Source organism: Sphaeramia orbicularis, chromosome 12, assembly GCF_902148855.1.
Source record: "Sphaeramia orbicularis chromosome 12, fSphaOr1.1, whole genome shotgun sequence".
Classification (NCBI taxonomy): domain Eukaryota; kingdom Metazoa; phylum Chordata; class Actinopteri; order Kurtiformes; family Apogonidae; genus Sphaeramia; species Sphaeramia orbicularis.
Genome location: NC_043968.1, coordinates 42,729,582 through 42,753,670, shown reverse-complemented (window position 1 = coordinate 42,753,670; position 24,089 = coordinate 42,729,582). Strand labels below are relative to the sequence as shown.

Sequence of the window (24,089 nt, the reverse complement as noted above, 5' to 3'; positions counted from 1 at the left end):
TGTTCTCTTGTATATTCATGGATTTTGTTGTTTTAGTTCCATATCATCCCACGTAGTGGACAGTAATGCATCATCTCATACACTGACATTCATATTATTACTGTAACTGTGCTGTTCTTGATAAACCTTATCTGCAGTAACATGTTTGGGTGTAAATCAATTGCTGATTGTCATTAGACTGTAATTAACAGTTTTGTTTTGTTTTGTTTTTTACTTTTTTTTTTTTTTTTTTTTTTGCCTATTATCTCCATGAAGTGAGCAAAAACTACTACTACTACTACTACTACTACTACTACTACTAATAATAATAATAATAATGATAATAATAATAATAATAACAACAACAACAATAATAATAATAATAATAATAATAATAATAATAATAATAATAATAATAATACATTGTATTTGTATGGCACTTGTCATGGTACTCAAAGACAATTTACATACAGCTTAACTAGTATTCAGAGTATGTTAAAATATATGAATATGTTAAAAATGTTTTTACTTCATAGTTTTCACATAGTATATCAGTAAATACACGTTGCTTTGTTTCAAAAATTAAACGCATGGTATCCATCTGAGTCGACATTTTGCAACTCTATGAAAAATAATTTGAAAAAAAAAAAAAAAACAACTAATCGCATTATTTTTTTCATGCCTAAAGAGGAATAAAAACAGGACATAATTCATGCATGAAAGGGTTAATATATGAAATATATTTATATGTCCCCGGTCCAAAGAGCAGCACTTTCTTTGAGTCCAGAAACCGCTCTTTCGTCCAAATTTGTGATTATATATTACTGCTTGTCATTAGTTTCATTGCAAATTTTGAAATGAGGAAGGTCTAGTTTTCTGACAGCAATGCTCCGTTGTGTGCTCTGCCTGACAGACCTGACTCAGGGCAGGGTTACTCTAAGACGTAGAGATTGGCGCATGGACGTATGATGTGTGACGAACCCGGAAATAAAAGTAAACAACGCTCAGAATGACGAAAACGTTATGTAGCGTTAGTCTCCTTTTCTCACTTTGAGTCTGTGATTTCTCCAACTTTATTGATAATGCACGAAGAATAAGTATTTCGATAAGGATAGGGACTGCGTTTGAGGCAGGCTGAAAACTGGTAAGACCCCGTAGAGTGTAGAAAAGTCGGGTGCGGCAGTGGCTAATCATACTGTAGCTAGCTAGATATGGCAGTTTTCTGAATTGTTTGAATTTGTTTATTGAATGAAATGCCCTCACGACCATAGCATAAAAACAGCACCTTGGCGTTAGGTTTGTCTGACGAATAAATTCGAATCTTGTTCCTCTTTTCATAACATCCTACTTGCGATTTGCTAAAGAGTCTTCGTGTCTGTTCACTTATTGATTCCAGATTTAGCTATGTTAGCCATCAGATCATCAGAGGAGGAGTCCACTGAGATGGAGGAGATGGACACCTCAGAACCCAACTGGTGCTGGTTCTACTTGGCTGAATGTGGAGTGTGGCATATGTTTGAGGTAGCTCACATGACACAACTTTTACATATCACAATACACTGTGTAGGTTCCGCCCATTGCCCCTCCCTCAACCAAACACAACTTAGTTTACAAGTTTTACCAAAAGATAGTGAAAGTAGTGTCAAAGACAAGCAATTCTGTGGCTGACCGCAGTTATTTTTTAGTCTATGGTTGATACAAAGCTGACATCAGAAACTGTAAATTCTAGACCATCATAGTCATTTTACATCATTGGCCTGGGTAATATATTGAATTAATTAATCAATTTTTACTAACAAAAATTGTGAATCACAAAATCAAGATTAGTGCTCTTTCTGAAGATCTTTCTTGAGTACCCAAATTCCATCATATGTGTTTGTCACAGTTTATTTATTTATTCAATATTAGTCTACCAGGGATACTTTATTGTACTGATTTTTTTTTTTTAAACAAATAATGCACATACTGCTTTCATTGATTTTACTCATAAACATTTAGGACTATAGATTTAGTTAAGGAATGTGTTTTTGAATTTTGTTTTATCAGTTTATTTAGAAAGAAACAAATGTGTAACACTGAAAATAGAGCTGAGTAGTATGGCCAAAAAATGTTATCTCAATTTTCTTTCAGTGTTGTGGACAGTATACAATTATAATTGATTAATTTCTTGTTATATGAACTGAAGCCAAAACATGTCTCTAAATCACACTTTCTTTCCTGAGACTATATTTAACCATATCTGACTTGAGAAAGAAATTCCCAATTAATATATTACAATATGTAAACAGGTTGCATTTGGAATTTCTGTTGAGCAAGAAAGGTCTTCAGGTCTGATGTAGGCATTTTTCACAATTTTCAGAGAGCAAAACCTTGATTATGTTACACCCCGGCCTAGGGGTTCACCAGGGTGAATATAATATGCTCACTTTTGTCCCCTCCCAGCTCCCAAGCACACACGTCAGTCAAAACTAAAATTCACAATATTTATTGTTTTTTTTTGTTTTTTTTTTAACCCAACTAAAGGAGGGTTAGGGGAGGGTGCGGCTAAAACAACAAACAAAATATCTTCTGTGGAGTTCAAACTAAATTACCTACTCAAAATAAATGCAAGAAATAAAACTCAAAAAACTAACCTGAACTCCCTAACCAAAAACAGGAGAAAACGAGAAAACAAAAGAGCCGGCCTCCCCTACCAGAAAAAGGTTCAATTTACACAAAACTATTTACAACTCTGTACAATCAAATTATTACACGAGCACATGAAGACTGATGGTCACACACGCAGGAACACAGGGTTGAGAGCTGGCAGGAGGCAAGAGAGAGAACGAATGGAAGCTCCAGGGCCATTTTTAAAGGGGCCGGGCAATCACCCTCCACCAATCAGCGTCCTGCAACACAAACAGACACAAAAGGGCACAGCACACCTACAGGATGGGGGAGAACACACACACTAAACAGAAAACACATATACGTATACATATAAATAGACAAATTATGACCCAGGGTCATAACAATTAATCAAACTAATTTAATATTTGGTCCAGCCCACACTAAAACTACATTATCCGACTCTACAGTATCATATGATAGTAAAAGAAAATTAGCAAATGCTCCAACCAAGGTAATAGTTGCTTTTTTGTTTTTATCATAATAGTTATGTTACATTAATACCTGATAGATCAGTTCATTATATTTTTTCCCTCTCCATATGTCTAATATGTTTTTTCCTATTTAGATTGATCCCAGTGCAGCATGCTCTGTGACCAGTGCTCAAATTGAGCAATGCTACAACAGAAACCAACGAGGTGTAATGGAGTTCTATACTGCCAAGTATACATACAGGCTGGATTTTTCAGGTGAGGTAGAGCGAGAACCAATATTTCATGACTTTGTAAAATTATAAGTAAAAGGCCAATATTCAATAGATTTAACCAGGTAATGAAAGCCTTCAAGATCTGTTTAATCTCTTTGTGAGCGTTGCTTGTGTCACTAATCTTTAACAATTTTCCTGCCAGTTATGCGGCAGATAAATGTAACAACGGGGAAGCAACGGCCAATCAAACGCTCTCTTCATTCTGCAACTGGCTTCAGGTAAAATTTGAGTTTAAAGTCCACAAATCAAAATTATTCTTGATATCACTTGCCACCATATAATTTTGGAAATATATCAGAAGAGGCAGTATGATATAGATGCAAGACGTCTTATTTGCCTTTATGGTTTTATTTTATTATGGGACATCCAGTTGTCAGTGTCTGTGAAGTATTCCAATAAGGTGTCAATTGTGTCATTGTGCCAATTCACTGGGTGAAAGAGAAGTACAATAGTTGTATGTCATTTGCATAATTCTGATATAACACATTTTTCTAAATTAGTTGGGCTTAGGGAAACAAATACAAATTAAATATGGGCTAATTTTCTGCAAGGTACAATAAAAGTATATTACAGCTTCTATCTATCTATCTGTCCGTCCGTCCGTCTATCTATAGGCCCTTTCCCACCAAAAGGCCCAGGAACTTTATTACCAGGAACTTATTTACCAGGAACTTTGTGAGGTAAAAAAAAAGTTCCTGGTAACTGCGTTTTCACCGCACCCAAAAGTTCAGGGTAATTTATTCAAATCAGGTTGATGATGTATGAGGAAGCAGTAAAAGAAACTGTAGTCCAGTTCATGTAGATTCACAAACTAACCTCTAGTTCAATAAAATGACACACTACTTTAAGTGGACGGGTTGGGTTTAACATTTTACTGGTTGTTGAATCACTTAATCCATGTGGAATACATTTTAAATGAAGTTAACCATCATTACACATCCTTAATTTGTATTTAAAAATGGTAGAACATGTATTTTCAACTTCTCATTCCTTAAACTAAATCACATCTAACTTTCAGTGTGATGGATGGTTCTGTTTCATTTCTGTTGTTTTACAGATATAGTCCAGGTTCAACCGTAAAGTCAGACAGATTTACTCAAATGCCTGCACTTAATTCAACTGCATATTACTGATAAAAGTACTTATACTCATATTTTGATGCCTTGTAAATGAACAGACAGTATTAGGTTAGATTTTTTTTTTTCATTAAAAATTGAAACAAAATAAAGGTGCCTTGAGATTAAAAGGGAAATAAACATGTCTGAAAGGTTCAGGCTTTTGGACCAGGGTCTGGACCAGCTAGTCCAGGACACCCGGTCTGGAACTCCATGGTCCTGGTCCCTTTTTCGCTTTCCTACAGGAAAAGTAATAAATATGTTAAAATGAATCACAGAACACATGATGACAAATTCCTACCAGTGTGATGTGACATGTCAGATGTCTGACCTGGGCTGTTGTAAACAGCAGTAGACGATGGATGAGCGCACAAACGAGCCACAGGTTCGGAAAAAGAGGCGAGTCCGTCCGGTCCATTTCAGGTGGAAATCACAAAACATACAGAATAAATCAGTGTTCTGCTCGCGGTGACAACACGAGTACATCCAGTTCTGTGATTTAGGTTTAGGGTCAGACTGTTGACCAGTTAGCATTAGGTTAACTGGACTTCACTTTGGACTAAACAGCTGATGCCGCCGACTTCTGTTACAGTAGTGAACCAACTAAACAGTGAATATTTCTGTCATATACATACCATTGGTTTGTTCGACAGTCGGATCCACTGCGACCGTTGTGGTCATTTAGTTTATTTTAATCCCGCATAAGTTTCTTCTTCTTTTCTCATATTTCTTTAGGTTTGTGTCTTATATTTGGCTCCGACAGCTTTTACTCGCTCGTTTCGTGTCGGCGATTCAAAGTCCGTTTGAATTTCCTCGTCCGTCCACTTGTTGTAGCTTCTCTTTTGGTCCATTTTCCGAATTATCAAAATACAAAGCTTGTGGAAATTAAATGCATTAAATATTGGCGGTGAACAGAATGCGGAAATGCTGCCAGTCTAGTCCACCACTCAGCCTTCTGCAGCACATAGCTCCGCCCCTTAAAGTTCCTGGTAATCTGGAAAGTACTACCTCTGTACCAGGAACTTCTTCGGGGTAAATTCGGGGCCGGGGGAGGGTCAGTTACCAGGGTAATTTTCGGTGGAAACGCACCAGGAACTTTGAAAGTTCAGGGTAATACAGAAAGTTCCTGCAAAAGTTCCTGCGGTGGGAAAGGGCCTTATCTATCTATCTATCTATCTATCTATCTATCTATCTATCTATCTATCTATCTATCTATCTATCTATCTATCTATCTATCTATCTATCTATCTATCTATCTATCTATCTATCTATCTGTCTGTCTGTCTGTCTGTCTGTCTGTCTGTCTGTCTGTCTGTCTAAAAAGTTGTTGGGTGCTGATGCCAAACCACCTCTCAGGTCTGTCAAATAAAATATCAAAACAACTGTGTCAAAAGATGGGTTCAGATCCAATAATTTTTAAATGGATACTTTACCTATGTCTTTACTTATTCCTTATTCCTTCCCTTTGTCTGTACATATTCTGAAATAATTAGTAACTGTAAATAACTGGGTGCTATGGGTGGGATGATACCTATATTAATTAGGATCTTGTACTTAGTTGGTGAATTACTGGTCTGTTAATAAGTTTAAAAACAACCTTTTCAATGATTTTGTTCATAGCAGGAGTTTGTTGATGGCTCTGTAATTGTTAATAATTAAATCATAATCTAAAGATACCTGAAAGAGTATGTCATGGAATTCAACAATAAGGGTGCCATTGCTTTTGGTGGTTGATAGACTATGATCAATATGACAGGAGTTGGGAATATCTGTTTCAATGCCAGATGCTGAGAACGTGTATATTCTGCAAAAATAAGAAACAATTAAAATATCTGTCTTTTTCATACTTTTGCTCTCTGCCTTTGTGCTCTGCTCTTATTTCTGTTTTTTATCAGGTTCATTTGTGATAATCTTGCCTTGCCTGTTCCCTGTCACTGGGAAAGAATTAATACTGATGAGCCCTATCAGGTGAGAAAATTTTGATTTTTTTTGCTTAATTTGCTGCAGACATGCATCATAAATCACAGTATTTATCCCTATTGTTATTGTATGTCAGCATCAGTATCCTGTACCTTTGACATTGTATGCAGTCTAATCTGTGCTAATGTGCTACATGCGTGTATATGAGGGAAACACAGCTCTGCTTTCTATTATGTTAACCTCACCTTTCACACATCTGACTGTTGTGTTGTAGCTCATCCAGCTTGGTAGAGACACCTATGAGTTCAAAGAAGTAGCCAGACTTTATGAACGGACCATGGATCATCCAGTCAAATCTATACAGCGGATTCAGAACCTGGATTTGTGGGAGTTCTTCTGCAGGTAGAAAATGATTGACATTTCTTTAGTTGGGTATCTTATTGTGACAGACTCTGAGATGGCGAGATTTAGGTTGTTACTGAAATGACTTTTATCAGATGTTGAGTAGGAAAATTAAATGTTTTGAACTTTCATCACAGGGAAAACATTAAGAGGCCATTACACCAGGGTTTAATCAACATTTTTATGAGAATTAATTTTGCTCCAAACCACATTGATTCTGTCACTAGCTCATTGAAGTCATAGTTTTAAACACATGCCTGTAGTGCATTGTCATGGCTTAAAAATACACTTACTCAGTAACAGCTGTGTGTAATGCTCTCATCCCTTGGTTTTCCCATTAGGAAGAAAACTCAATTGCGAAAAGTGAAGCGCACGCTGGATATTGAGGAGCGAATGCTGTTTCATGGCACAGGACACAGCAATATACAAGCTATATGTACATTTAACTTTGACTGGCGACTGACTGGAAGCCATGGCGATGTCTATGGCAAAGGTAGATGTGTCTGTGTTGTGATGTGACATCTTGAGAGAAATTGCTTCACTTAAAATGTCAGGTTTTAACACATCCTCCATACCTCCCCTGCAGGAAGCTACTTTGCCAGGGATGCCAAATACTCCAGTAAATTCTGTCACACCACTGGGAAGCACAACACCACCTTACAGAGACATGGACTTGCCCCGCCTATATTTGCCAGTGAACCGCCGTATAAGACAATGTTCCTGGCCAGAGTGCTCGTTGGAGAATATACTGTTGGTCATCCTATGTACTGCAGACCCCCCTCTAAGGATGCCAGCTTCACCAACTTTTACGACAGCTGTGTGGATGATATGGCCAATCCAAAGATTTATGTGATATTTGACAGTAATCAGATTTACCCTGAATATCTAATAGAGTTCTACTGATTCCTCATCAAAGTAGTGATGTACTCCTTTTTTTCTAGGCCGGAAATGGAAATATTTAGCATCATCATCATTTGACAGGAAAAAAATTGGAAAAAAGAAGCATTGAAAGGGGCCTTTGTTTTGCTGTTCACTTCAGTCCAGTGCCTAACTGGAGCATGGGTCATCATCTAAAGTGCCTTTGGGGAATGTGGAAGACCATGAATAAGACTTGTGTACATTATACTGCACAGTCTAAGACGGGACTTGTAGTTAGAATGTTTTTGGGACATAAATGATCTGCTTTCCCTTGTATCAGTCTTTGTGGCAGTTTTGTATTTAATGCAAATTCTGTGCTTGCTTTGTCAGTGTCAGTGCACACTTTAAAGTAAAAGTGGCACTAGGAGTCTGTAGATTGCAGGAAATGTCCTGCCATTGGCCACATGATGACCTTTACATTTAATGTGCCATGCTTGGGCTTGTTCATGTAGACGTATGGTAGTTACAATAGATAAAACCAAAAACCACAACATGTTCCTGCTTAGCTGCTTAGCACCATGCTAGTTAGTGGCATAAATATCTGTCTGTACCTAGTACAATGTGTTATGGAAACATAGAATTTTTTGTTTTTTATTTAAAAAAAAAAAAAAAAACGCTTCTACCTCTGCATTTTTTTAACCATGCATTAGTGCACTTTACTCCTTTCTATGAAAGGGTTTGTAACTGTGTCACAATGACACAAAGTTGTGATGTCTTGTTATCTCGTGGTTGTTGAGCAATATGTTTCTGTGTATCTTTACTTACTTTACAGTGACTTAACTCTTCAAAAAATACTTGACAATGACTGAAGTTACATTTTGTATCACTTTGCAACAAAATCCATCAGATGCCAAAATAAAATCCCCACCTGCTGTCATATTTCTTAAATGAACACCCAGGTTCTCTTGGGACCTGCTGTGAGTTCACCAGAAAATAGAGAATGTAGCCAGCACATGTACAGTACTGTAATCAAAATAAATCACTAAAAGAAAAACTGTGTCGGTATGTTGAAATGGTTGAATGAGTGTTTTGTGAAGTTCAAAGAAAAGAATTCAGTTTTACATTTTGCCACCAGGTGGTGGAACAGCACAAGGGAACACCAGCGTCTTGTGCTTTTTCTGAGAAGGCACAATTGGAATTTGAGGGAAAAAAAACTTGAAGTTACTTCTGCCATGTCTATGTGATCCTGAGAGATACATGTCCCAACTACAACATACACTATGTAATTAACTGTTCAACAAGCTTTTGTTATTCATCACAGAACTATTACTGAGGGTTGTGCCTGCATGTTGAATGAGAAAGGCCAACCCACCCCAGAGGTGTGGCTATGAGTAGGAGTGATTTTATGTAAGTCATCAAGTGATTCCCTTGTAATAGATACCTAAGCATATCAGCCAACCTATACTTCAGTTTATAGCAGTTATTATAGTGTAATTTATTGAATGTCAGACTCTGTATCGACACTGTGGTGTAATAATGAAGTGGAGTACATGGACACATCTGACTTCCCATGGAGCTGGTATTATCTGGAAGACTGTGGAAGGTGGCACAGATTTGAGGTAAACTGCACTGAGTATTTATCAATTACAAGCAAAAAGTCAGACAAAGCTGTATGTACTGGTAACTTCTTGCTTTCTGTCAATTATACAGGATGACCCAGACAACCCTCTTGAGAGTGAGGACATTGAAAGATATTACTTAATAAACTCAAAAGGGACTCTAAATGTATCTTCATTCAACTGTCACATCTGTATTGATTTCTCAGGTATTTATTATAGGCTCCATTAATTTTGTTTCCAGAAAGTCCTTATTTACTGTAGGGTAATAAGTCGAGTTAACTTATGTTCTTGTACAGCCATGTTACAGATTAAAACTGACACAGGAAGGCAAAGAAGAATCCAAAGAAGCTACAATGTTGAGAGAAGGTGAAATGAAGATCATAATATATACTCTGTATAACATATTATTACATGTAGTTCATATTTAAAAGGGAGTTGAAGTTATGTCAGTCTTGAGTGTGGTTTTCTGTGAAATGAAAGTGAAACTGATGAACATGTCATAGCTGTTCCTGCTTCAGCGCCGCACCTGTGTTCTGGGAAACAGTGGATCCCAAACATCCATATCAGGTGAGAGCTATAGAAATTAAATCATTCACTGGCACTAAAGGCAATCTAGTATTTGGGTGCTTCTATGAAACTGGTAGCTGAAACCAGGACATAGGGTTGAGGTTGGGACCAATGTTATGAAGCGAATTTGGACGCAATTTGGGTCTATTTTAAAAAAAAATATTTATTGAGATAAAAGAGAAACTATTTTTCAGGTAAAACACATTTTTATATTTTGCACTATATTTAATACAAAAATATGCACGTAACATGGTAAAAAGGATAATGAAAATTATGTGCTACTACTTTTTTGAATATCTCTTTATTCTCTCACAGGTGCATTTTGGGAATTGAATTAATTATGGAAGGAAGAGTGTTTCACAAAAATAACCACTGTTGCAAAAACATTCGCAATTTATATGTTTAAATGGGCAGGTTCTGCATGTAACATCTGTGAACACGATGGGTTACACACAAAACCTGGAATGAGACTGCCAATTCATGAAAAACCCACATGTCTGGAGTAGGAGAACCACTAGGATCATCAAATTTAACACAGTCTTTTTTCATACATATATATATATATATATATATATATATATACATATATATATATATACATATATATATATATGTACTATTTCAAGCCATGTGGTCCAGATAAAATGCACTGACACCTTGTCTTTTCCTGTCCCAATTCTGGTCCTATTTTGGCCCCAGTATTTGATTAAAAATTCCTTAATTTTGGGATGGCTCAGAGCAAGTGTATTTTTTTTATTTTTTATTTTTTTTTGTATTTATCTGACGTCATCATTAGGTACATCCTGGGGGGGAAATATGTCTAATTTTTTCTTTCATTATTGGGTCTAAAAAAGCTGGCAAAGTGCCAGGCACCAAAATAAACCCAGTTTCACAGAAGCACCTTTTTATTTTGAATATTTAGACTTTCACTGTTTCTATGCTCCCATATATTTAAAGTCCACTTCATTTGTTCTTCAGTTAATCCTTCTGAATGAAGCCAGTCCCGAGTATCAAACTGTTGCACATTATGTGAAAGGGGAAGGGCTGTTAGACAGATCCATTATATCCATAAATAGGATCCAGAATTTGGACCTTTGGGAGATTTATTGTAGGTAAGTAACACAATGAGTTAGACCCTACTTATTCTTTTCTGTGTTTTGGTTCTTTGTAGTCAAACCACACTTATTTTATTATAGGAAAAAGAAGCATTTAATGAGGATTCAAGGTGTCAAACACATTGAAGAGAGAAGAGTCTTTCATGGGACCAAAATGAAAAATGTAGACAGCATTTGCAAGTACAACTTTGACTTAAGATTGGCTGGACATAATGGCCACGTGTATGGAAAAGGTATGTGAGATATGTGAGATGATGAACCTTCAAAAAAGTGCAGTGCTGTATGTGTTATTAATGTAACCCTGTTTATGACTTTGTTTTTATTTAGGAATATATTTTGCAAGACATGCAGCCTACGCTGACAACTACAGTGAAAGCAGCACAGATCCACTGCCACTGTATGGCAGGCAGACACAAGTTCTACCAGGTCAGCGAACAAAAGTAATATTTTTGGCTCGGGTGATGATTGGAAGATCAACTGTTGGACAAAAACGTTTTGTCACACCTGATGACGGAAAAATTGATCGTACTTGTGACAGCTGTGTGGATGATATCAACAATCCCAACATTTTTGTTGTTTTTGATCCAAATCAAATATATCCAGAGTATTTGATCCAGTACAGATGACAGCGAAACATAACCTGGAGCAAGTGCTATATTAGTGTCGACCATGAACTACCTTTTTAGAGAATAGATTGCTCATGTTTTGGAGGATTTTTTATTTATTTATATTACACATAGGAATATTTTTAAATCCATGATAATAAAAAAGAAATTTTGCAGTTGATTCTGTCTTCCTTCATTAAAAAAACAAATCCCATATCTGCAGTTACATTCAGTATGTTGTTTTCCACATCCATTTATCCATAATACATCTTTTTGAAGGAAAAAGAAAAAGAAAGAAAACACAGAATGTCTAAAAAAAAAACTGTATGTATCATAACTCACACATGTTTTTTGTTAGTTTTGTTTCAGTTTTAGTTACATAATATATTTTTTATGTGTTATATCAGAATATGTAACAGACTCACAGGGTTTTGTTAGGCTTTATTTATTGTTTACAGAATATATAGAACCTGTAACTAATGAGTTAATGGACAGTGCATTCACATACCACACCCCAGTCAGAGCCATTAAAAACAGGTTTTGTCACTTTTATTAAACAAATACATCCGCAGTGACAATTGATCAGATGATACCCAGTAATGTACCATAAATAAAATAAACATTACAAACATATATGAGTTAATATGTGAAAATAGTGTTGACTCTTTCCCTCAGTACTACTCTCTCTTAGGTGTAACACACAGAAATTGCTTTAATTGTTTATTACGTGTATTAAAATGGGGTTTGGAGGAATGAACTGAAGCCAAATGTAGTTAAGAAAACCTTTCAGCAGAGGTCACTGTCTGCTTTGTGAACATTTAAAGCTCAGTGGTTGAACTCTTGGCACACAGAAGCACTGGCTGGTCCACATTATATTTGGCATTTTCAACTGGCACATTTTTGACATTACTTCTGCACAAAACTCAGCCCTTCAGACTCTTTCCGTTATTCAGCAGCTCATCAAAAATAATTCTAAAAACCCAGCAGTCAGCCCATTAGCACCATCATCCTGAATTAGCTGGGCTGAAAGCCAGGGTTTCACATAATACAACAGAGGGTGGGCCCAAATGAAGATACCAAGGGAGGGGCTCTTTTTTTGTACAGATTAAATGCTGGGCTTGAATGGATGATTCACATGGCACAGAACCAACAGAATTCTGATGAAAATTATTTGCATCTGGTTCTGACTTCAACTGTTTACCAAGTTTAGTTTCCCATTTGGTTTAGATGTGCTTTTTAATTTTAATCTAACATTTTCTCATGCATATCTTGTACAACAGAAATCTTCCACCCTTTCTCTAACCCATAAAGACCCAGCGCTACTTTTATGTCACTTCCCAAATGATTTTTTTCTCTACATTTAACATTTCTTAAGTGATTTATCACCATTTATTGCAATATTATCCTCTTTACTTTGTGGTTTTCCAGTAAAAAATCATGTATTTTTCTATATTTGATGTACTGATCATGTAGATGCTTTCAAAAGTTCAGATTAAAGTTGGAAGTTATTATTACAGAAATGGAGAAAACCAAAGAAAAAGTGTTTTTTCAGTAAAATCTCTCATTAACTGAACATAAACCCAGTGTCTCCGTCCACTGTCATCGATCCAACTCCATGGGTTTTACTGATGAATCAATGTTGTAGAAGATGACGGTGTTTCCACGGTAGCTACAGAGCCTCTGAACATCCAAATGGGTCATATCTGATGACCATGAAAAGATGACAAACTGCATTTTACACCAATTATTTACATGCATTGATAAGATTAGTGGATCAACAGGGATTAAACAGTTTAGATCAGTGGATGGTTTTGGTCACTGGTGAATGTTTGGGTCTTTATAGGTTAATTTGATTTAGTAGTTTTGCATGTGTTGCTTCCCCTGCTAGAGGTAATATTTGACAAATATAAAATACCCAGAGCCATTAGGTGTTAATACCTTCCTATTGAACACAGCTCTCAATTAACTGGAAAGTAGTAGAGTTTAAGTTCAGCTAAAAGTGCAGTCTGTCTTCACTTAAGATAAAGATTTTATTATTTGACCAATGACCACATGGCCATAGTCTTTTGAACAGAACAGAGTATTTCCTCCATTGCATTAATGGTCAACACCACAGGAAGAAGATAAAAAGGGTTATCAAAGTTCTTCCCTGTTAAGTGTCAAGTTAGAGTGACCTGGGAAGTATTGAGTACAGACTGTAATGTTATTAGGAATGTCCAATCAATGCCTTACAATAAAAATGTCACTGTTAAATTAATGTAGAAAATATAATGTATTTATTTTTAATAAATAGAATGGGGCCAGAATTAATTTTATACATTTCACAACCAGCAACCAATGACCTAATTTCCTCTGAATGTGAGATATATTTGTCAAGTGTTATATTTAATCTTTTGAATTATTCAAAATCATATGTTTGGTGAATTTTAAGACTGTAACAATACAATATTTGATCATATTGAAGAGTAAAACAAAGTACACTTCATGGTCAAAAGAAGTCTCATACTCTCATGTTTTGTTGGAGCACCTTATTTCCATCTAGAGTTGCATTAATCTTTAACCATGGCACTGTGGTCATGATGGGAGAGTCAAACCACTGTGTAAAGTCTTCTCCAGCACATTCTCAATGTGGTTCAGGTCTGGACCAAGGTTATTATCATTAACGAAAACTAACGAAATGATGAAAACTAGAATTGTAAAAACATTTTCGTTAACTGAAATAAATAAAAACTATAATTAAAAGATAAAAAATGATAACTAACAGAAACTGTATTGTGTACTTACAAAACTAACTAAAACGGATAAAAATTATGGATAAAATTCCCTTCGTTTTCGTCTTTGTCAATGTCGGATTGATATGAAATTGATTTATTTCCCTCAAGCAATTTTATCTGCTGGCACCATAGGATAATTAAGGGTCCGTCACTTGTGGTCACTTGTGGTTTACAGTCGTCTTCTGGGCCCCACTCTACCTGGAAATATGGAGACTAAAGTAGGGAGAAAGCAGCAGAGTCCTGTCTGGGATTTATTTGAATACGACGGAGAAGAAGAGAAAAGATACGACAAACCTAAAACTGAACGAAAACTAAGCATTTAGAAAAAAATGAAAACTAATAAAAACTAGCAAACCTGCTCTAAAAACAAATTAAAACTAACTGAATTAGAGAAAAAAAAAAGTCCAAACTAAATTAAACTAAACTATAATGAAAAATCCAAAACTATTAGAACCTTGGTCTGGACTCTGTGGTGTCCAATCCATGTGTGAAAATAATGTCTCATGCTGCCTGAACCACTCTTTCACAATTTGACCCGGATGAATCCCAGCACTGTCAGCTTGGAATATACCTGTGTCATCAGCAAAGAACACACCCACTGATGACAAAACCTGGTCCTTCAGTATATTCAGGTTCAACTGACCTCATTTTTTAGACACATGATGTTGCTGAACCCGGACCTGACCAACTGAACTAACCCTAGATCATACCACTGCCCCCACAGGCTTGTACTGTAGGCACTAGACATGATGGGTAATCACTTCATCTGTCTCTCTTTTCACCCTGATGCACTCATCATTCTGGAACAGGGTCAATCTGAATTCATCAGACCGCATGACCTTTTCCATCCATCCACAGATTACCATCACTGATGTGTGATTTTCTTAAGGCTATACATTGTGTGGAATGGTATTTGGAAATAAGTTTGTTGTAAATAAAATGAGTCAGGTTGAAAAAACAGTAGATTCACATATTAGTGTAGCAGATGGTGTATCATTTTCTTTCTATGCAAAACAAGCACATTCTTGATTCAGTGTTACTATTATTATGTAACAAAATATGTCATTGCAAATGTTTGCTGCATATTAAAGGTTCAAAACTGGGGCTCTTGCAACTCAGTAAGTGAGTCAAGTTGTACATCTCCTTAAATATTTACAGCTTGTGTATGCTCACTGCCTGATAAGAGCTTAGAGGTGCTTTGATGCCTGATCAAATGATATGAACATGTTGAATCTGTAAAAAATCTAATTAGTGGATCCAGCAGCAGGTTCTTCTTTACTGTGTAACATTTCCACATTTTAATCACAGAAAAATGTATGCCTTATCATTTTATACAGCCTTAAAAAACAAAGATGATCTTCCCAGCACATATTCAGTACCTTTAGTATTAAATGAATTGATTGACTGAGTAGTCATCTGTAGGTTTTGGGAGAGTAAATGTAGCTCTGAACCACTCTTCTTATCGGCTAAATTTGCTGCTTGTTCACACATTAACATCATGATATACTGTACTTTAGCTTTGTGAAGTCCTCTGTGTGCTTGCTGGTTTATGCCTCTCTTACAGCTGGTATAATGTCTGCTGACAGTTGATTTTACATGCTACAAGGCTGCATCAGCCCACTTGCAGTATTGCATTGGTATCAGTCATAAATTTCGTTTTTGTAATGGCCTCTCATACTTTATTTAGTTTCAAACTTTCTGGGATGTTGGTTTTAATTTCAGTTGCTTTACTGCAGACTTGAAACCATATATAAGACTGACTTTATCGAATTATACTCAAGTCAAGAAACTAAAGCCCATTTTATTATTTCACTCTCCAGTCCCCTCATGTGGTAGAAGATCACAGCCACATGTTAAATATGAACATGCTATATCCTCATGAGACCCTTTCTTGCATTAAATTGCCTTGGGTGACAGAACAATTTTTTTCAAATACTTTTTTTATTTATATTTAATGGAATGTTCTTTTCAGTGAACAACTTCATAAAAAAAAAAAAAAAAAAAAAAAAAAAAAAAGCTGTGAAACTGCCCCCAATGTACAAAAATGCATTGCTTGGTCTCAGGAGGATATCCAAGTATATATCCATTTCTAAAGGACTGGCTCTAGGTATTTATATTGTTATTTGATAAAGATCTCAGATGGTATCACACAGCTGAGAGCAAAAGTCATGTTTTTATTATGGAAAAAGGTTCACTTCTCTTTACAAAACACAACACTTTTTTCAGCTACACATTTTCTATAACTTAACCCAACATCACAATCATTGAAAAATGTCTAACATCTCACTTCATTTTTTTTTTTTTTTTTTGCCAACGTCTCTCTGTGTCACAAACCATTTCTGTGACAGGAATCACAACCTGATGTCCCTGAGCAGAGAGAAAAAATACATATATGAGAAAACATTTTAATGTAATTGTTGTGGTGTTGTCTAATGTAGCCCATCTATCTAAATCCATCTGAGAAATGACAGACAGTGAGATAACATGACATAGAAATGGCACAGTGTTGGAATTTTCACTTAAAATAATAACATATTAATAAATTAAATTTAATTATTTGATCACATGAAATGAAACATCTTTGACACAAAAAACACAATACATAAGTGAAAATAGTTCTTGCTTGGCACTAGAGGCATAAAGTCTCAGTACAAGCTTTGGCACCGCTGAGAAGTTTTCTTTTTTTTACAATCACAAATATGTGAATCTGAATCCCATCAGGTCAGGATACTCTTCAGTGACTTGGACAGAAAGATGTGAACTGCTGTTAATAATGATTTAACCTTTTCTTTTTGAGCGATGTTCTGTACAGCACTGTAATAAGGAGAGGTACCTGAAGATGTCTATGCACTGGCATGCTTATGACGGAATTGTGCATTTGCTGTGTTCAGAGAAAAAAATAAAGGCTCGATCACCCTGAGGCTATTTAATCAGGGATTTCATTCAGAACAAATGTCAGCAAACATAACAAAAGGTAATCCAATAGTGATCTCAGCAATGCTGATGCCCATTTGATTAAATTATAATTACAATATTTTTGCTACATCCTCATTTATATAAAATGTTTCTCACTAAATCTTTGTCACTGGATTTTTATTCATTTGGACTTTTTGGGTATTTGTGTTTGACTTCAGTGTCTTATTTAATAATTTCTCAATAAAAGTGACCACAGTTTTAGTTGTTCGATCCACCATTCAGTTGTGGTGATGAAATAAAGTTGGGTAGTCTCTTAAACCTTCCAGTTCCAAACATGCCAAGCATCACAAGCCACACTTCTGAAGAAACAGTCTTTTCCTGCGTTGTCCACAGAGCTGCCTGCTGACAGAACACTGCAGAAGCAACTCCCATGCTTCAACGGTTTCCCTTCTACATCCCGAGCCCTTGGCGAGTCCTGAGGCCCTGCCTCTCCATGATGTTCCACAATTTGCGCAGGTTGGACTGGGTAATGACATCATCAGGTTTTAGCTGAAGTGCACGCAGGTAGTTGGCCTCTGCTTCAGGGAGTTTTCCATTCAGGTGAAGAATTGCACCCAGGTTCATCAGAGCAGCTGGGTACTAGAAGAAGATGACAAAATAGAGAGAAGTGTCAAAAAACTTGAAAAGGAGATGGAGAGGTGCATGATGGCCTAACAACAGGACCTTGTGAGGTATGACGGTTTCATATTACAGGATTACTGCCCTTGTGGCAACTGTGGCAACCTTGAATTTATTTATCTGGACAAACTATTTTTATTTTGTCCGTCTGGGACACACAATTGACACAGAGAATTATGTGTGAGATAAACAAATTGTAGAGAGCCTGCCAGGTTTTTATGGTGCATTAAAGAAAGGGCTCCGGTGAAATTTACTTAAACTTAAGAAAACCAAATAGTCTCTAACTTAAATTGGTTCTAATGCAATTTCACAGTAGCAGGCAGAGACAAAAGCAAAAGTGTCTCCTTCCACAAACAGGTAGCACACAGTGTAAGTGTGTGTGGGCCAGTGCATTTTTTATTACACGATGATGTCTTTGAGGAGTCTTACTTAATAAAATACTATCTTTTGAAGTGCCAAAGTGAAACCATCTGGCCGCGAATAACGTGCTAGTCATAAAAAAATCTACAAAATCCAGGTCATAAGCATGACTCTTCACAAGCCATAACTAACAAACACACCCAAATCTCATCCTAAAGTCGTCTGTACCTCATCCCCCAGACCTGGCCTTATGCCCAGGCCCAAGTCCTCACTGCATGACATATGGTTAGCAACTTGGCAACTAGTTCACAGACTTTTTCTCCACAAACACACAACTGTTAGTTTCTCCTTAACTCTGTGACTCTCGTTTATATTCCACTTCTCCGGTGATAGTATACTGGGAGTTCAAGCTTGTTTTTCTCACTCAGTGTAACAAATGGACACTTACAAAGCTGGAATATTTCATGCAGTGGCATGGAAGATGCAGAAAATAAATTAAGTAGTGCTGTTTTACAGCAAGATGAGCTGCACTGCAGTACAACCACCCTTTTGAGTTTGTGTTTTTTTCCACCCAATGCAACAAATCAATATATCAAGCAGCTACATTTTTAAGTGCTCACAAAGATGCTCTGCTTTTCGTACCATGCAGGAACCATGAAAGGAGCCAAGACATACAAAGCTAGATAAATGAGGGTCATTCTAAACAACTGGGTGATATGTAACACATAGTCTGGGCTAAATTACACCAGGGACCAGGGCATATTAGAAATGGATCCCAGTATACAAGTGTTCTGCATACACAGGAAGGCAGACAGAGAGTAAGCCAGTAAGTCCTTTTTTTGACTGAAGCAGATTTGTGGAATAAAGGTTTATAATTCCTACACAGGGATAAAGTACCTATAAGCTCTACCTTCAGCAAATTACACAGATACAGTGCAGTTTTCAAAGCATTTCTTTTAATCATTGGCTAAAGCAGCATTTAGCCATTATCATGCCATCTTAAACTCTTGCTATTTTTTTTTATGTATTTTTTTTCCCTGTGGCCAAGTAAAAACATTCAGACAACATTACAAGAAGGAGGATTCCATTTTGTGGGCAAACCCTTTCTTTCTTTCTTTCTTTCTTTCTTTCTTTCTTTCTTTCTTTCTTTCTTTCTTATGTGAGATTGTTCTAACATCCTTTTTCATTATCAGGAAGCAAAAGTATTTACAGTAGCTGCAGAAGTCAGATAATAACCAGCTTGTACAGCAAATACGCATGGCTTTTCTGCTCTATGTACAGTTTTCTATCTTCAGGTGAAGCACTATCCAAGGGGTGTAAATAAATCATTCTCTCTGGTGTGCAAAACAAAAAAGGCACACAGGGATTACTTTTCATAGCACGTAGTACCACTATTGAATCTTTCATGATCTGCTAAAGCTATTGGATTAAGCTGATATTTCTGAGACTGTCATTCACTAAGCAGACGTGTGCAGGAAAATGTCAGACACAAGAGGTGGTTCACACATGATAAATGACAAGAGAAGCCTCCACACATCCGAATAAGCAGATGAAGGGTTTCAGATTGAATTATAATGGCAACATGTCTGTTTTTAACACAAAGAAACAGGCTATACACATTGTTTTCAATATTATTAATTGCAACAGACAAACAGTATTAGTCTACTTGATTTATTTAGCTTTTAGCGGGATATAAACAGTCAGACCTTATCTGAAATAGGAAGTTATACAGGACCCTGCAAATGTGGCAATATAATACTGGTTGCTTCATTGTAAGGTATGAAGATGAAAGCCAAACCCTTTCGCATGAGTGAACTGGCAACATAAGTTAGAGAGCAGATCTCTAACAGACAAACATGACAAAAGACTGCAGGAAGCACCCTGTAGGTACCTCTGACTCTAAATTACCTTTCCTAGACTAGCTCATGCACCCTTTTCCTTTGAAGTGACTGATTGATGCTCGGCAGAAATAGGATATAATACCCCCAACTTCCTCAACCGCATGTGCTGACACTGAGGGACATGATATCCCACAAGGCTCTGTGTATTTAAGTACACTGTGATAATCAAGTATTTCTGTAATAGCTGAACGTGTGAGTTGAATGTGAGACGACGGGAGCCAAAGCTGTCTTTTCTCTTTGGGGTTTTTGTGTTTGTATAAGCACATGGAGGCGCCAGTCCATAGCGATAAACAAAACGGTTTGTTTTTTATATTCAGTGCCATCGGGGGACTTTTCTATTTTCAGCACAGCAGTGCTATAGCATAATGTCCCAAATATAGCATGCTGTCAATTGAATTAACATTGCAGACGTGTGTGTATTTCCATTGACAGCTACTGTAAAAGCCCCATGATTACAGGTACTTACATCTGGTCTGAGGCTGGCTGCTCGCTCATACTGCCGCTCTGCTGCCTCATTCAGACTGGCCTGTCTGAAGAAGAAAAAGAAGAAATACATGGAATGACAAAAATAAGAGAGTGAATCACTTACACAAATTTTATTATGGCAGTGAAATTATTATATGAAGGACTGTGATTTGTGTTTTAATCTAAAAGAGCTTCAACGATAGCAACTTTTACTCTTTTTTTCAATTAATATATATGCCAAATTGGTAAATACACAGTTATTACATAAACTGAACATTGCCTAAATAGTCAATTGTTGGTGTAAAAGGCATAATGATAAACAAATGAACTTTTACTTCATACTATGAATAACCATTAATTTTGCCCATTGTACTTTCATTAGAGCTTGATGAAAAACAGATGAGGAAAATCTAGGTTTTTGTTAATGCTGGAAGCGCTTCACCCACCGCTCATCCTTTACATGGTACAGCTGAGCACATAAAATCACAGGTTTATATGTTCATTCTTATCCAAAGAACATGAACCAGACATTGGTGTGCCAGAGTTAATAAAGTAAAGGAAACCATTCTTTCCTGACATGGTAATTAATATTTATAAGACTGAAACTGAAGTAAAACGCGCTCTGAAAATACTGACCACATTTTATCCAAGTTCACTCAAGTTCAAAAGTAACTATCGCAGTCATCATCTTAAAGTGTTCTCTCTTCAGTTTTGTTTTGTTTGGTCAAGTGGTAGATAATCCGTGTAGTGCAGAGGGCAGATAAACATTAATAGGATGTTTCAATGTGAATAAAGGGAAGTGGTATTATAGTTCAATCCTTTCCTAAGATGTGACTGTAAAGCAGGTCAGATCATTAATATAAATGTGATTATAGTTCAATACTTGCAGAAGAAACAAGCCAAGCTGTCTATCTCACCTCTTTTATCAGTAGTTCAACTTTTAAATCCTGCCAATGAACGTTATTATAGCTCAGCCTAATCCTAATCGGTTTTGGATTTATGTTTCAGTCAGACTCATCTGAAAATAACCAGTCAGTCCAGAATATGGTTGAATGATCTGTCAATTAGATTTACTCCTCACTTTTTCAAAAGCAGACCTCAGCCAACCCTGAGACTTTTAACTTTTTTACAAATCCTCTGTGGGTTTGTATTGAGATGGATGCTTGAGAGCAATAATGACTTTTCCAGATATGTAGAGCAAAAAGGATTTAAAGCACTTTGTTCCAATATTTTCTTGAGTTGCTGGGAGTGGTGGACATTTGAAATCCCTTTTGACACATTTTAAGACTTATTTGCTGCCAGGGCACATACTTGCCAAAGTTTAGAAGAAAATTCTCTGATGGCTTCTTTACAAGCCAGACTGAAACATCACAATGATAGACTGAAACTGTACTGGTGTTCATATATGTAATACATAACTGCTTCTATGTCAGCTGCTTATATAGAAGAAGCATTTACAACTTTATAACACTAGTAAGTTATATTGCAAATGCGGTCAATTTTAACATTTCTTGAACTATGTACTCATGATCATGTGTTTTCATTGCCGCAGGGAAACTCCAGTTGTAAGTATTTCAAATTGATTTTTAGTGTTGTTGTAGGTCAGCAGTTTCGCAAACCTGAGCATGTGAGCAGCACTGAAGACCACATCAAACTCTGAGCTGTCCAGTTCTGCTGCTCTCTCTGCCATCTCTGCTGCCTCACCAAGACGAGACTGCTCCAGCAGGAACTGACCTGACAAAGGGGGGGCGAAACAGGAAATACACTTATTCCCATGAATGTAGTTTAACTTCTCACCTTTGTTGCTGAGAAATTTATGTAAAAGTGGAGGAAAGTTTTGTGGAAGATGGATTGAAGTGGAATTGAAGGCACAAACAGCACAGGGAAGCAATGACAGACAGTGATACAGATTGACCAGGAAACAAAGGAAGATGAATGGAGGCAGTGAAAGGGATGAACGCCAAAGGAAATGTGACAGGAAAGCTAAGACAGCAAAAGAAAACTGAGAGTGAATGAGTGAGGGATTGTTGTTTTGCTCGGTTGCGTCTCAGAACACAGATGAGTCGAAGGCATTTCATGCATTTTCCTGTGGGAGTCTGGCCACCTGGTGCAGCACCCACAAGTGCCTGCTTCAGTACCTATATATTAACAGGCAGACAGGCTGCAGATGTGACTGTATGTAGGAAGAGGGAAATGTGGAAAGGCTCTGTTGAGGCAAGAGTACATATTTTCAACTGGCTTTTGAAAGACAAAAACTGCTGTTTCCTGACAGACTACGCTGCATCTCAAAACAAGACTTCTCATTTAACCCAACATCTTTAAATATTGGGTTAAATGAGAAACAGTTTGTAGTAAAATGTGTTTCTGCGAACAATGGCAGGAAAGGGGGGCCTTGTCTTTGTTATCTGGTTAATCTGATTCCTGTGAGATTTCACCCCATGTCCTCACTTTCTTGTTCTCTGTCATACAAAGTACAATCATAAGCATGCGTCTGTTTGTATTTATATGTGTATGAAACTGCTGTTATACAGTGTGGACAGATACTCATCAGTCCTTACACACACACACTTGGAGCTCATCCAGGGAAAGACCGATATAGGCTGGGACTAGCTCAGAAAAACATCACCTATAGCAAGAGGTTACAAGATAACACTGATTAAACTAAAGAGCAAGATAGGCACAGAGGCAATCGAGAATGTCAGAAAGGGAAATAGTCTAGTCCAAAGACAGCAACGCACCCCTTGTCAGGCACTAAACTAAACTCAAACCCCAAGATATCCAGTGCAGAGAAAGCACCAGAAGGAATAGAGACAGATAAGGAAGAAGAGAATAGGACAACACACAATGGCGCTTTCAGTGAGGCTGGACAGTTTTCATTTCCTATCAATATCCTGGAGATAGTTCCATGGAGCAGCAGGGAGCATGTTCCTCCAAACTGATATGAAATGCTGTATTAGGAGCTACATAACCAGAATGTGGCGTCGTGTTTTTACCTCCAGGCTACAAATGCCAAACAATGTCCACTGATCCTATCACCTAGTTAAGATAAATGTAGTGTACATGCCTGTTTGAATGTGTATTTGTACCATCTGCAAAACCTCAGAGCTCCAGCACTACTGATCACCAGACGTAAACTAAATAACAGTACATTTCAACAAATAAACTGAACATTGTCTGCAATTACTTTTCAGAGACACTTAAACTATTTGCTCTTTGTTTTGACACTTGAAGGTTACATAAACTGAGATCCAAGAGACTTGCTTGATGTTTTTATGACTTCTGGACTGGCAGTGGCACTTGAAAGTTCAGCATTTAAAGGTTGTAGTATAATTACTGTCCTAAGTAAAGCTAACTGCAGTAAAGCCTCATCATTACGGTAAAGCCTGTGAGCGCTACATGGCAGCAGTTTGGAGAATAAGCAGTCATGCATGTTTGAGTTTGG

At 36.9% G+C, this 24,089-nt stretch overlaps 2 protein-coding genes across 3 annotated transcripts in view; one reads left to right on the top strand and one right to left on the bottom strand.

Annotated features, from left to right (window-relative positions):
• The first annotated feature begins 941 nt into the window (after window positions 1–941).
• parp11 (poly(ADP-ribose) polymerase family member 11) lies at window positions 942–11,734 on the top strand. Of its 2 annotated transcripts, XM_030150340.1 has the most exons (9): window positions 942–1,123; window positions 1,376–1,500; window positions 3,215–3,335; window positions 3,495–3,570; window positions 6,363–6,435; window positions 6,662–6,789; window positions 7,131–7,282; window positions 7,376–9,833; window positions 10,812–10,946. In XM_030150340.1, exons 2-8 carry the CDS (start codon window positions 1,384–1,386, stop codon window positions 7,690–7,692), a joined length of 984 nt encoding a protein of 327 aa, XP_030006200.1. In that variant the 5' UTR covers window positions 942–1,123; window positions 1,376–1,383; the 3' UTR covers window positions 7,693–9,833; window positions 10,812–10,946. The 2 variants fall into 2 exon arrangements, with proteins under 2 accessions (XP_030006200.1, XP_030006202.1); XM_030150342.1 differs by lacking the exons at window positions 942–1,123; window positions 1,376–1,500; window positions 3,215–3,335; ... (2 more) ...; window positions 6,662–6,789; window positions 7,131–7,282 and adding exons at window positions 11,030–11,181; window positions 11,276–11,734 and having other exon boundaries at window positions 7,689–9,266; window positions 9,358–9,472; window positions 9,563–9,632; window positions 9,770–9,833; window positions 10,812–10,945.
• Window positions 11,735–16,481: 4,747 nt separating this feature from the next.
• Window positions 16,482–24,089, bottom strand: part of tmtc2a (transmembrane O-mannosyltransferase targeting cadherins 2a) — a 50,790-nt gene continuing 43,182 nt past the window's right edge. Inside the window, exons 10-12 of the mRNA XM_030150325.1 lie at window positions 22,267–22,381; window positions 20,649–20,712; window positions 16,482–17,882 (exon numbers count right to left, since the gene is read on the bottom strand). Coding sequence (XP_030006185.1) covers window positions 17,694–17,882; window positions 20,649–20,712; window positions 22,267–22,381 — 368 coding nt within the window. The 3' untranslated portion in view covers window positions 16,482–17,693. The remainder of the gene's footprint in view (window positions 17,883–20,648; window positions 20,713–22,266; window positions 22,382–24,089) is intronic.